The following is a 13,815-nucleotide window of genomic DNA, read 5'->3' on the forward strand; positions in this document are numbered from 1 at the left end:
ACACTGCTTCTCTAATTTTGATTATTTTAAAATAGCTACTGTCAAACATTTATAATGACTATATACTTTTCTACAGCAATACTGAGAAACAGGTATTTTAATGTAAGTCAGTCTGTAATATTGTGAAAATTTCATATACGGCTATAAAATAAATTTCTGTAGAAAGTTTACAGAATTCATATTAGACAAAGGAGGCAAGAGCATACAATGGAGTCAAGACAGTCTCTTCAATAAATGGTGTTGGGAAAATTGGAAAGATACATGCAAAAAAAAAAATGAAACTAGACCACCAACTTACACCATACACAAAATGGGTAAAGGACTAGGACATAAGAAAGGAAACCATAAAAATCTTAGAAGAACCCATAGGCAGCAAAATATCAGACATATGTTGTAGCAATATCTTCACCAATACAGCTCCTAGGACAATGGAAACTAAGAAGAAAATATACAAGTGGGACTACATCAAAATAAAAAGCTTCTGCACAGCAAAGAAACCATCAACAAAACAACAAGAAAGCCCACTGCATGGGGAAAACATATTTGCCAATGTTATCTCCGATAAGGGTTTAATCTCCAACATTTACAGGGAACTCATACAACTTAACAAAAGGAAGATAAACAATCCAATCAAAAAATGGGCAGAAGACCTAAATAAACACTTTTCAAAAGAGGACATACAGGTCAAGAGACATATGAAAACATGCTCAAAGTCACTAATTATCCGAGAGATACAAAGCAAAACAACAATGAGGTACCATCTCATACCTCTCAGAATGGCTATCATCAACAAATCAACAAATGACAAGTGATGGCAAGGATGCAGAGAAAAAGGAACCCTCATGCACTGCTGGTGGGAATGCAGATTGGTGCAGCCACTGTGGAAAACAGTATGGAGTTTCCTCAAAAAATTAAAAATGAAACTCTCACTTGACCCAGTGTTCCTACTTCTAGGAATATATCCCAAGAAAACAGAAACACCAACCAGAAAGGATATATGCATCGCTATGTTCATAGCTGCACAATTTACAATAGCTAAGATTTGGAAGCAGCCCAAGTGCCCATCAGCAGATGAGTGGATTAGAAAACTGTGGTATGTCTATATAATGGAATTCTATGCTGCAGTGAAAAAGAAGGAACTCTTACCATTTGCAACAGCATGGATGGACCTGAAGAGTACTATGCTAAGCAAAATAAGCCAGCCAGAGAAAGATAAATATCACATGATCTCACTCATTTGTGGAATATAATGAAAAACATAAACTGATGAACAAAAATAGAGCCAGAGATAGAAGCATCAGACCATGCAACCTAAGATAGAAGGCAAGGTGTGTGTGTGTGTGTAAGAGATCAAAGGACTTGTATGCATGCATATGAGCATAACCAATGGACACAGACAGTAGGGGGGTGAAGGCATGTGCTGGGGGTAGGAGCGATGGGGGAGAGATCCATGGGGGGAAAAGGAAATTTATGAAATACTTTAAACAATAAATAATTTAAATTAAAAAAAAAAACCTGTATTGGTAATACAAGTCAGATTAATTTACACAGGTAAAACACCTAGTATATGTCAGGATAATTTATTGAGATACTAATTGCTATTTTGTTATTAACTGCATTTGAAGAATTAAAATAAATTGCTATTTTCATTCTACAAAAGACATAAAAATAAATATAAAAAAAGAAAGTTTACAGAATTCTACTGAGAGAAGTAAGATCATCAATGGAATAAAATCCAAAATGATTACTTTAGCTGCAGGTGATAATTTTAAGTAAAATCCACTGGAGCAAAGGAAAAAAAAATGTTGGTTCTTATTAGACTAAATTATCAAAAATATTAATAGCATAATATAGAATTCTTTGCATTTTAGATGTTATATGATTGTTTTAGCCTTTTAATTGCATCTAGAATTTAACTAGCATAAGTATTGTTGGATATCTGAAACAATGAAGCTATAATTCTGAACTCAGTTGTTTGGTGCTACAGCCTAATTAATTTTGGAAAATTTCTCTGAAATTGTTATAAAGGCTAAGAAAACATAGTTCATATAACTCATCAATAGAATCTATACAAACTAAGTACCTAAGATTTCCCAATTACTATATAAAACTTTGTTTATTTTTTTACAAAGGGTTAAACGGATTTTTTCACTGGTTTGACCATCTCTAGAAATACATCAAATGGCAATCTTTTCTTCAAGAGTGTGCTCTAAATGAGGAATTGGAGAATGAGACAAGCACTATTGACCATACTTTTGTTTTGAAAACAATTGGGTGTTGACAATAAAAATGTACACTGCCTGAAACAAAATTAGTTTATTCCTGATGAGAGACTAATAGTTAAATAGCAACTGCCGCCCAATCTTGCCTGCTACACATTCCATTTGACCACCAAACACGGTCATTAGATGATGGTTTGGAAGACAAAAGTGGAACAGGGTAGAATTGAATGTGACTGAGTTCTTAATATGCTAGCATTACAGTCATATTTTCTCCAGGAAAATTTAATCAAGGAATATAACTAAATATAGTAATATCATTGCTTAGGTAATGAGGTCTGGTACACAGACCTTTGAATATGCCAAAGTCTCTATCAGTGACTTCTTTCCTATATGAAAAGTCTAGTGGGCAAACCCCGAGTTTTTTTTGCTTTACTCTCTCCTAATATGTTATCTTGAGTTGGCATTTCAAATACCTATAGCCATAATTTGGAAGTTGTAGCCTGAGGCTATGATAATCTGATCAACCATATTAGAAGCTAGAGTTAACTGATTGCCTATAATCAATCATTTGAAAACACCTAATCTAAACTATTGCCTTCAAGCTAAACCAGAGCTAAATTATTCTAAGGAGATAAGAAATTGTAAATTTTTAAAGATTTATGGGACACTTGATTCAATAACCTTCCCAGCAAACTCAATATCTAGAGATATTCACTTCTTAAAAATCCATTAGGTTTGCTTTTTATTTTAAATTCACAACTAATTATTTTAATGTTTATAAGAAATCTCTGAATGTAGTAATTGCCCAGTCACTTGGCCTTAAGTTAGAATAGCTTTATGCAGATTAATTCAATACATTTTTTGCATATTGATCAGTGTTCCTCTTTTTTCCTGAAAGGTCAGAGAAACAGGGGAATTTCTAAGATTATGCATGTATTTTCTACCACCAGTCATTACAAGATTGGGTCTTAAAAGCAAAAAGGCAAAAAAACAAACAAAACACAACCAAAAACAACCCAAATGCATGTCACAAATATAACATATAAAAATAAATGCATGAATTTTTCCTGTAGCTCTTAAATATAGCAGTATAAATCTTTATTCTGAATATAGTCTTGGAACTTAAAAAATAATGAAAATACATTTCTTTCCCTGGCTAAAGTGTTTAATATAATAATTTTTCTTCTCAAGAGCAGAATAGTAAATTCTTTATAAAATATTCATAGATTTCCCTCTCTCTTCTCCTCTCTCTCTCACATATATATCAGAATTTGAAAGATAATATTCAAGAGATAACATTAAGTATTAAATTATGAAACTATGGTAACTTTCTCAGGTGGCCAGGATAGATATTCCCAAGTTTCACACTTTATTATTATGATCCACTTATTTGTTAATCAGAAGTTAATCTTATATTTTCATTCTAACAACACCTTAGGCAGGTAAAATTTAGTAAGCATTGATATCACAATTTTGTGGTTTTTGTGGATACTGGACACAAGTTGGTTCTTTATGTACGAGTTGATTAATTAACAAATTGCCGGGAAGACAAGCTATCCAGGTTCTATTCTCATTATTTGAGATTCAAACCTTCCTTACTGGCATGGTTTCCCTCTGCTTTAACATAAGCTAATATGATTTCTGGTGGTGCCAGAATGATTAAAAATGTTTTTCTTCCATTCTACTTGCTACCCTGCTTCTTTGATTGTTCTAAAGAAGTAACCCTAAACCAAAGCTCAACACAACTTTGTTCTTTTTCATGACTCTATTCTCCACCCTTCTGCACCTGTGCCTCAGCCCTCACCATAAGGAGTATGAGGTTTTCACACTTCTAAGATAAAGAGATAAATAAATAAATCTTTGCTCTCAAGTAATTTACAATATAAACAGAGAACAAAATGAATAATAATCATACATTTCGATGAATGTTTTATTAGAGACATCTATTACTTGTGAAGAAAATACAGAGAGAAGACACAAGAGTGAGGAATTGTGCCCTATTGGAACTTACCTTTCCATGGAGACTTGAAGAAGGAGTAGAAGTTATCCGAGTGGAGAAGAGAGAAAATGTATACCCAGGAGAAAAACCAGGATATGCCTATGTCACTGAGTGCCACGAATGCTTCCCCACTTGTCAAAAGACATTCTAGATATTTGCAGAGCCTTTTTAGTCTCAATGAGAGAACATGCTGGCCAAGGGCAGCCTGGCAGCTCTGTTTCTCACAGGTTCCTGTTTAAGCCATACACCTGTGAATGACTTCTCAGATATAAGCTATGAATATTTTCACATTCCAGGATGAAATATGAATAATGGGAACTGCTAGGAAATAATATTGTGACACGAGAGTAAAAAGATTTAAGATATCAGGAAATGGGGCAATGCCAGAAGGGTGGATATCAAAGTCCCCAGTAAGGGAAGAAATATTCCATTATGAAAAATTATGAGGCTTAGAACACCCAAAATGCAGTATCTAACTGCTCAAAGGCATTAAAGAAGGATACATGTTTTATAAAGCAATATTACAGCTGTGTTGCTCATTGGTCAAAATAGAAACCATATGAAAATGTGTTTGGCATAAGATCAAATTTAGAACAAATAAGCCATTTCCAGAAGGCACTTGGAGTGAATGTATCCATTTTCAAAGTTGTTTTATTAAATTGCTTTTACTTATGTGACTGAGTAGATTCAATATTCTAACACAATCCATTTGAACAACAGTGATGAACTTAAGTTTCCTGAAGTCTGCTAATGGTCTATTTCAGCCTACACTTTTAGTGGGGGCTCTTTTTGGAGCCTGGTCTGATTCAAATTATTGGGCAAGCACACGCCATTCACATGAATTACTGGTAGTCTGCAGAGGATCACCCTAATTTTATATAGCCTTTTTTGTATACTCATTTAAAATTGACAAATTTTCACATCTGAAAAATAAGTGCAGTAATTAAAGTCTGAGAAATAGTATTTATTTTGTAATCTTAAAACTGGCGGGGGGGGGCGGTGGGGAGTTGATGCTGGGAGATGTGTAAAAATACAATCTGTTTATTTATTAAGAGCCACATAAAAAACATACTTTAGCAACTAATGTATGCTTCTTTTAATAGATATACTAGACCAAAGAAATATTTTACAACAGAGTGACAGCTACATAAATAAGAGGTGAGCTAGAAATGTTACTTTATTTGATTTCTCTAAGGCTTGTTATTTCTGCTTACATTTATACCAACAAGCTAGGAATTATGACCTTGATCATTAATTGTGAATCAGCCAGTTTACTGGCTGCATGCCATAAGAAAACATCCATAACCCAGCAAAACCCTGGGAAATTTAGGAGGGTATATTAAGTGATAGCCCATTATTCAACATAATTTTATTTAATGGCAAAAATGAAGAAATAAGTATACTATTTGTGAAATATGCAGATTAATTAGAATCTTATCTTATATTCTAAATAAAATGAAATAACTAAAAAATTATGTAGGCACAGTAATAGTGTAAAAAAATGCTTATCCTCCCAACACAAAATTAAATTACTAGGAATAAGTTCAAGATAGCACAACAAATACCAACAACATAAATATAAAATATGAGACTTTTGCTACATATTAAGTACAACAAAATCAACTTTTGAAAATCCCAAGTGATAACAAACTGAATATAAATCAACAATATATCATAATTATAAGGAAAGTCAATGTATTATTGATACTGTGTCTAATGTGCAAAAGGTCTAACAAAACAACTTGTATGGAATATATACACACTATTCATATTTTATATTTTCTATAAATATATATAACATTATATTATATACTTTGTATATATGAAATATTAATAGTACATTAAATATTAAATATACATTATGTATATATACAGCATATGTATGTACTATTTTTATTTTTCATATATGTAACATATACTAATCGAGAAATAATTTTCCATAATTTCCATTTATAAACAGTTATGATTTTTTAAAGTTTCATAATTGCAGAAATCCAAAGAAAGAATAAATTCAATAGACTATGTAGCATCATAACAAACATATGTGCCTATATTTTCTATATCTATTTATATACATTTGGTAGTGTGTGTATCTTTTACTATCAACAGTAAACGTTCAGATGAGGGTGGGTTAGTTAAATCATGGTATTAAAAATATTAAGAATATTTAAATTCCAAGAGATATTACTTGAAAGTAGGAATATTTTAGTGAGCTATCTCTATTACTGTGATGATCAAAAGTTAAATGAACTTTCTTTAGGTTATAGAGAAGACATTTTTGAAGATGTTTATGAAAATCAAGTACAAATGTTTATTGTGGTGGTTTGAATATGCACTTCAGTAAGAACAAAGGACAGAACCAGTAAAACTGGAAGCCCAAAGGAATCCAAATGATTATTTATGTCAATATCCACATTTTAAAAGATACATATTTGAGACTCAAGATTGAAAATAGTCTTGTCTACAGTCAGAATAGGAAAGGTGTTTATTGTTGTTTTTTTTGTTTGTTTTTTGTTTTTGGTTTACCATCCTTGGAAATCAACCTCCTAAAAGATTATTGAACATTCTGTAAGCAAATATTCTCAGTTTGGATCAATGTAAAAACATGTTTTAAAGAGAATAAGAACATTTCCTCATATTCTGCAATATATATCTGCAAACTAATTTGAGAAACACTGCTGTAGGTCATGAGGGGCATATCAAGCATTTCAAATGAAAATTCTTAATTCCAAGAAAATTTAAAGTAGTTATGTGGTCAATTTATCTCACACTTGCACATTTATTATAACTGTTAAATTATCCTTCAAATAAAAAAATGTCTGGAATATTTGTCAAATATTTAAAAAAGGATAACATATGTATTCTCCACTAAAAGATAAAGAACAAATGTCACAAGTAGAACTTGTACCAAAATTTTAAAAATCTATATTCACTCAATTTATTTTGTCCTTAAAATTCATTTTGTTGAAGATATTAGCGTATAAAATTGTTGGATAACTTTAGAATGACTATAATAATGACATCACAGAACATATCTACTTTTACCAAACTCAATAATCACCAGTGAATTTTCAATCATGTTTGTCTTGATTAATACAAAGTTCAAGCTTATTAATTTGATGAGTAGAGTCAATTATATTAAAACAAATTATTAGTTAGAATATGGTGACAAAATAGGACACATACATTATTTTTGTTACAGTAGAATTAAAATAATAAAACTAATGGGTCATATACATTAAAAATAATTGATTTTAAATAGTTTAGTAATAGTCATAATAATTGCCAGAGGGCAAAGGATCCAAATATAAATGTTCGGATATTTTTTCCAGGACTGATTGTAAACAAATATAAAGTTTAAATCAATTAAGCTCTTAAAAATAAATATCGGAATAGAGATAAGAGCAGTATTATAAGAAATAGAGGAATGAAGATGAGAACGATAAGAGCAAACTCCCTAAAGTGCAAACTTCAAAAAAATTTGCATAAGTGTGGATATGATTCTAATATAAACTAAGAATTTACAAATATTTAGTTTTGTAAAACATAATTTAAAAATATACTCATTTATTTATCTCATGGAAGAATTTTTTAAATTTAAATATGCTTTTTATTGATCTCAGAGAGAGGAAGGGAGAGGGAGAGAGATAAAAACATCAATGATGAGAATCACCTGCCTTCTGCACACCCTCTACTGGGGATTAAGCCCACAACCCAGGCATAGGCCCTGACCAGAATCAAACCATTACCTCCTGGTTCATAGGTTGTCGCTAAACCATTGAGCCACATTGGCCAGGCTAGTTCCTGGGAGAATTCTTAAGTAATTATCTATAGCAATTGATAGTGGAACTGAGGATCTATTTTTTTAAACTATTCGTGTTTTTTTGTGTTTGTTTCGTTCTTGCTACAGTGTTAAAAGTTAGGAAATTAAATATAACCATCCCTAAAAACACACAACACTACCTAGTTATTATGAATCAAATATTAATTATAAAAATAGATATTTTTTGCTTAACATGATATGTTATAAAATATTTTTAATGTTTTACATAATAATTTAAAATCGTATATTATATTATGGGTTAGATAATTTTTATATATTATAATAATATTTTTAAAGTTTCAATGAGTCAGTTTATAGTTTCAAAATCCCTTCCTCACTCTTAAAATATTATGAAAATTGTTCCATTCTTTACAAGAAATATTTTTTTAAAAATAAAATAAGTAGACATATAGGGCTTCTGAAGAATACCAATGAGAAGCTTGCAATCCCAAACCAGTTGATACATTTAAATTTGTAATTATATCTTTTTTAAATATATTTTTATTGATTTCAGAGAGGAAGGAAGTGGGAGAGAGAGAAACATTAGTGATGAGAGATAATCATTGATTGGCTGCCTCCTGAATGCCCCCTTACTGGGGATCAAGCCCACAACCCTGGCATGTGCCCTTGACTGGAATCAAACCTGGGACCCTTCAGTCCGCAAGCCGATGCTCTATCCACTGAGCCAAACCAGCTAGGGCTGAAATTATATCTTTTATTTGTCCCTATTAAATTACCCTTTCCTTATGTTGACTGTTTTAAAACTTAGACTATATCTATATTTTTTCCTCCAGCTTCACTTAATATGGCTTGGGAATAATGGCCATATATTAAAATATCATGTAAGAATCTCTTTCAGTTTTAAGATTGATAGTTATATTTTTAGAGCTTTTCAAAAAACCCTGCAAATGAATGGATGTTTAAAATTAGTAAGCCATCATAATTTTCAGAGAGGAAAAAGTTTAAATAATGAAGCTTGACAAAATGGAAACTACTTAAATGATTCCCATTCTGTTCAAGAAACTTTGCTTTCCAAACAGCTTAAACTTTCTACTTGTAGCTGCAGTACGTGGAAAGGCCTTTTCAACATGGTGATTATATGCACCTTAAAATGTATGTAGAGTACTCTAAACCTTTCATGAGAGACAACAAACTCCAGTGATCGGCAGAGGATATGAAACTCTCTCAACTATTTTACTGCATTGTATTAACCACGCCATTTCAGAGAGATGAAAAACAGATACATAAAGAACAGAACTTTGGGAATTTTGCTCTTGTTTTGTTATCCTGTGACTCTTGTTTCATCACTTCCTTATTTTGTTTCGGCGTTTTAGTAGCTGCACAGACTACAAACATTATGACAAAATGCAACATTACATGCACTAATGTGTTATTAATTCTATAAGTGAAATTACCTTTCACATACACCATGTGTATGAATTTCCAAAATATTTGAAATGTGAAAGGCATCTCTACAGCTACTTTTTATATCCTGGGCTACAGTTTAGAACTCAATCACTTGACATTTCAGGGGGAATGTGTAATTAGATACATGACTAGGAAAGTAGCAAGATAAGTTGTTTCTGGAGAATTCAAGATAAGTCTTGTCAAAAACACCTAAAGCACAGTAATAAAAAGAAAGCATACCATTAATATCACCACCAGCAGTCAGAAGTTTGGTCTTGCTCTTTGAAATAAAATGCTTAGAAATTAGTGAGGTAGTTTATACTTATAAAGATAAGGAAGAAACGTGTACAAAACGTAAAAGGAGAGTCTGATGAACTAATTATTAAAAGTTTAACATATCTGTAAAAAGCCCATATGAATTCATTGTTGCTAATAAATACATAATCCTACCTGGACTCTAATTAATTGAAAATGCCCTATTTGAACCATGCTTCTTATTTTGTGTTTTGTTACTGGTGGTAAACTGAGAAATATAAACCAAAATCTAAAGAACAAAGTTACTAATCCCAAAGATTCTACAGAAAGGAAAAAAGCCCATAATAGTCAACAGGATATTGATGAATAAGAAAAAGTCAGCAGACACTACCTGACTTCAAGAATTCCTATAAAGCTACAATAATCAGGACTACTAGGTGTTGGTGAAAAATAGACAAACAGATCAACAAAATAGGTAAAGAGCCCAGAAACAGACCCACACAAATATAGTCAATTAATGTTTGACAAAGAAGCAAAGATAATATAATGGGGTAAAAACACTATTTTCAACAAAATGGCGCTGGAACTACAGGACATCGTCATACAAAACAATGAATCTACACACAGACCTTACGTCTTTCACAAAATTTAACTGAAAATAGACTACAGATATAAATGTAAAATGCAAAATTATAAAACTCTTAGAAGATAACTCATAGAAGAAAATCTACATAAGTTTGTGTTTGGCAAGGACTTTTCAGATATAATACCAAAAGTCATGATCTATAAAAGAAATAAATGATAACCTGGATTTCATTAAAAATAATAAATAATATTCTACAAAAGGCAATGTCATGAGAATGAGAAGACAAGTCACAGACCGGGAGAAAATATGTCCAAAATATATATCTGATAAAGAACAGTTATCCTAAATATATACAACTCAACAAGAAAACTAACAACTTGACTAAGAAATGGGTCAAAGACCTTAAAAGACATCTCACTAAAGAAAAGATATAGATGGCAAATAAGCACATTAAAAGACAATGGATATCATATGTCATAAGAGAAATGCAAATTAAAATAACTACAAAATATCACTATATTTCTATTAGAATAGCCAAAATCCAGAACACTGGGAAAACAAAATACCGGTGAGGATGTGGAGCTACAGGAATTCACATTCATTATTGGTGGGAATGTAAAAATGGTACAGACACTTTGGAAGACAGTTTGGAAATTTCTTACAAAACTAAACATACTTTTATTATAAGATCCAGCAATCATACCTTGCCATTTATCCAAATGACTAGAAAACTATGTCTACCCAAAAATCTGCATACAGATGCTTACAGAAGCTTTATTCATGATCGCCAAAACTTGGAATCAACAGATGAGTGAATATATAAATTGGTACATCCAGATAATGGAATATTATTCCCCCCTGAAAGGAAATGAGCTTTCAAGCCATGCAAAGACAAAGGAGAAATCTTTAAAGCATATTTTAAGTAAAAGAAGCCAATATAAAAGGGCAACATACTATCTGATTCCAATATATAACATTCTAGAAAAGGCTAAACTATGGAGACAACAAAAAGATCAGTGCTTGCCATATATTAACGGTGAAGAAGGGGTGAATAGGCTGAGCGGAGAGGATTGTTTAGGGCAGTTAAACTACTGTTTTGTGATACTCTATTGATGGCGACATGTCATTATACATCTGCCAAAGCCCACAGGATGTGCCAACTAGGAGTGAACTGCAGGGTGAACTATGGACATTGGGTGATAATAACTTTCAATGAAAATTCATCAATTTTAACAAATGTATAACTGTGAAAGATGTTGATAATGAGGGAAGCTATGTGTGTTTGGAGAGGAAGGCATGGTATAGATGGGGAATCTTTGTAACCTTCTCTTGCTTTTGCTGTGAACCTAAAAATGCTGTAAAAATAGTCTATTAAAAATTACTAATTCAGAGTAATGGATTTTCTAATTAGTTTCATATACTCAGGAAGTTTTTCAAAACATTTGTTTTTGAATCTTAATAAGTGGTGACTGTATGTGTCAGAGCGTGTGCATGCGTAAAGCAGCATATTTTAAGTTTTTCTCTGAATCAAATGATACTCGACATTGACATCTCAAAGAATAGTATATAGTCTTAGCACAATGCATTATTAAGTGATTCTGTTAAGAACACATTATATAAAAAGAAAATTGTTTTTTTCAAATTGTAATTAACAGAAATCTTTGTAACGTAAAAAATACTTTTCCTCCAAATGGGCATATTTTTATCTCATTTTGTTGAAACTTTGTGTCAAACATCAAGAGAAAGGGTTGAATAAACATGATCCAATATAAGAATGCAATTGTTCACAGAATAATACAATCCAAGAAACTATCTTTAGACAGAACAAGGAAATGGTAAATCTTTGAGGGGAGTATCTCAGTAACAAAACAAAAGGAAAATACTAGCCCAGGCCCACTTATAGTAGATGGAGAAAACTATTTTTAACTCTGGGGTTGTTAACCACTTTCTTTTAGGACTTCTATCCACTGTATTCAGTTGGTCCCCTGACTTGCCCTTCCTTTCCATCTCCACTGATTCTGCCCTACATTTTTATCAATTTATGGTTCAATTAGTCAAAAAGCCTAATTGGTTTTCATTCCTCTAGCACCTCTTCTTGCCAATGCAGAGTCTGAAGTTACAAGATTTACTCTCCTAAATGCACACAGCTAACTGTGCTTAATGCAGGATAAAATTGATTCTCTTCCCAACCAGAACACAAGTAATTTTTCCAACTCTGTAGTACAATGCTCCACAATACTCCACAAGTGTACTGTGTACTTAATCATTTCCTGCCTCAGTTTGCTCTAGTGATGCCATAGCATTTCTTTGTTTGGTTGTCTCTTTTTCTCTTCCGACAATTGTTATTCTATTTTTAACGTCTAGTTCAAGTGTCCTACTTTTAAGACTTATTTGTTAATCTGAGGGACAAATTCTACACTCTTAACAACATACCTCCTTAACATTTGTTTATGTCCTAGTCAACTGTGCATGCCTCTGATTCCACCATCAGCCCAGCGTTCCTTTAAAGCAGTGGGAAGTACTGTTTTATTTTTGTATCTACAGCACCTGACACTCAGTAAAAGTTCAATAAATACACATTATTGCTTATCTTTGTGTTATATATATCACACAAACACACATATACAAGACTGAATTTGGCCTTTCGGTGATTTGCCACTTTTAAACAAGAGTCTATTTCTTAGGTTTTTCTTCTGCATTTGAGTTAATAAATAAAAGGGAAATGTTAACTTAATTCATAAAAATAGAATGTAACTTTTGGGGGGAAACATTTAGGAATATTATTTCAGCCAGTTTCTCTATCTCCAATAGGCCTCCTAGCTACAAATGGGTCTTAACTGCTCCTTAAATACATTTAACATGTATGCTTCAACCATATCACCACTAGCCACTTAGCACTTCCATTGTTTTATTACCCAAGTTTTATCAATTTTACTAAGAATGCTCACTATTCTTTAACACAGAAAAGTATAAAAATCAGTAGTTTGTTCATGAGCAGACATATGTAAGTGCCAAGTTCAAATATTTGCCTTTTCAAGAAAAAGAATAAACTAAATATTATAGCACATAAATAAAAGTCAAGTTGGTGAATAGAGTAGCCGTTATCAAGAATGAAAACATATACCCCCTGGGAGAGTTTGTGGAGGCTCCTCCCTGCCGAGGGAAAAGGTTTAGTTATGTGTTCCACTGTGCCAAGGACAGACTGGTCCTTTCCAGACACTTACCCTCTGACAGCATGAATAAGTCTCAATGATGGATAGGCAGTTCGCACTTTCAGTTTATTCTTAAGGATTAATGCATTAACCCACTCCACGTGCTTCTCTCCTCCTTTGACCATGAAAGCAGGGATCCAAAGGACACTGTCATTCAGCATGGAAAGTCTGTGCACAAATTTTTCTCTGTCACTCTCATTCCGAAAGCCTCCAAATGCTCTTTGCACAACTGATGGATTCATGGTAATAAAATCTGATTTAGTTCCCACATCTGCAGCAAACTCCACCACAGGGGCTAGATTACACCTGAA

The 13,815-nt window shown here is 32.3% G+C and overlaps 1 protein-coding gene across 1 annotated transcript in view; it reads right to left on the reverse strand.

Annotated features, from left to right (window-relative positions):
- ST8SIA4 (ST8 alpha-N-acetyl-neuraminide alpha-2,8-sialyltransferase 4) overlaps positions 1-13,815 on the reverse strand; it is an 89,466-nt gene that overhangs the window by 33,043 nt on the left and 42,608 nt on the right. Inside the window, exon 4 of the mRNA XM_081088774.1 lies at positions 13,517-13,810. Within this exon, the coding sequence (XP_080944900.1) occupies positions 13,517-13,810 (294 nt within the window). The remainder of the gene's footprint in view (positions 1-13,516; positions 13,811-13,815) is intronic.

Source organism: Myotis nattereri, assembly GCF_964212035.1.
Source record: "Myotis nattereri genome assembly, chromosome: 4".
NCBI classification, from domain to species: Eukaryota; Metazoa; Chordata; class Mammalia; order Chiroptera; family Vespertilionidae; genus Myotis; species Myotis nattereri.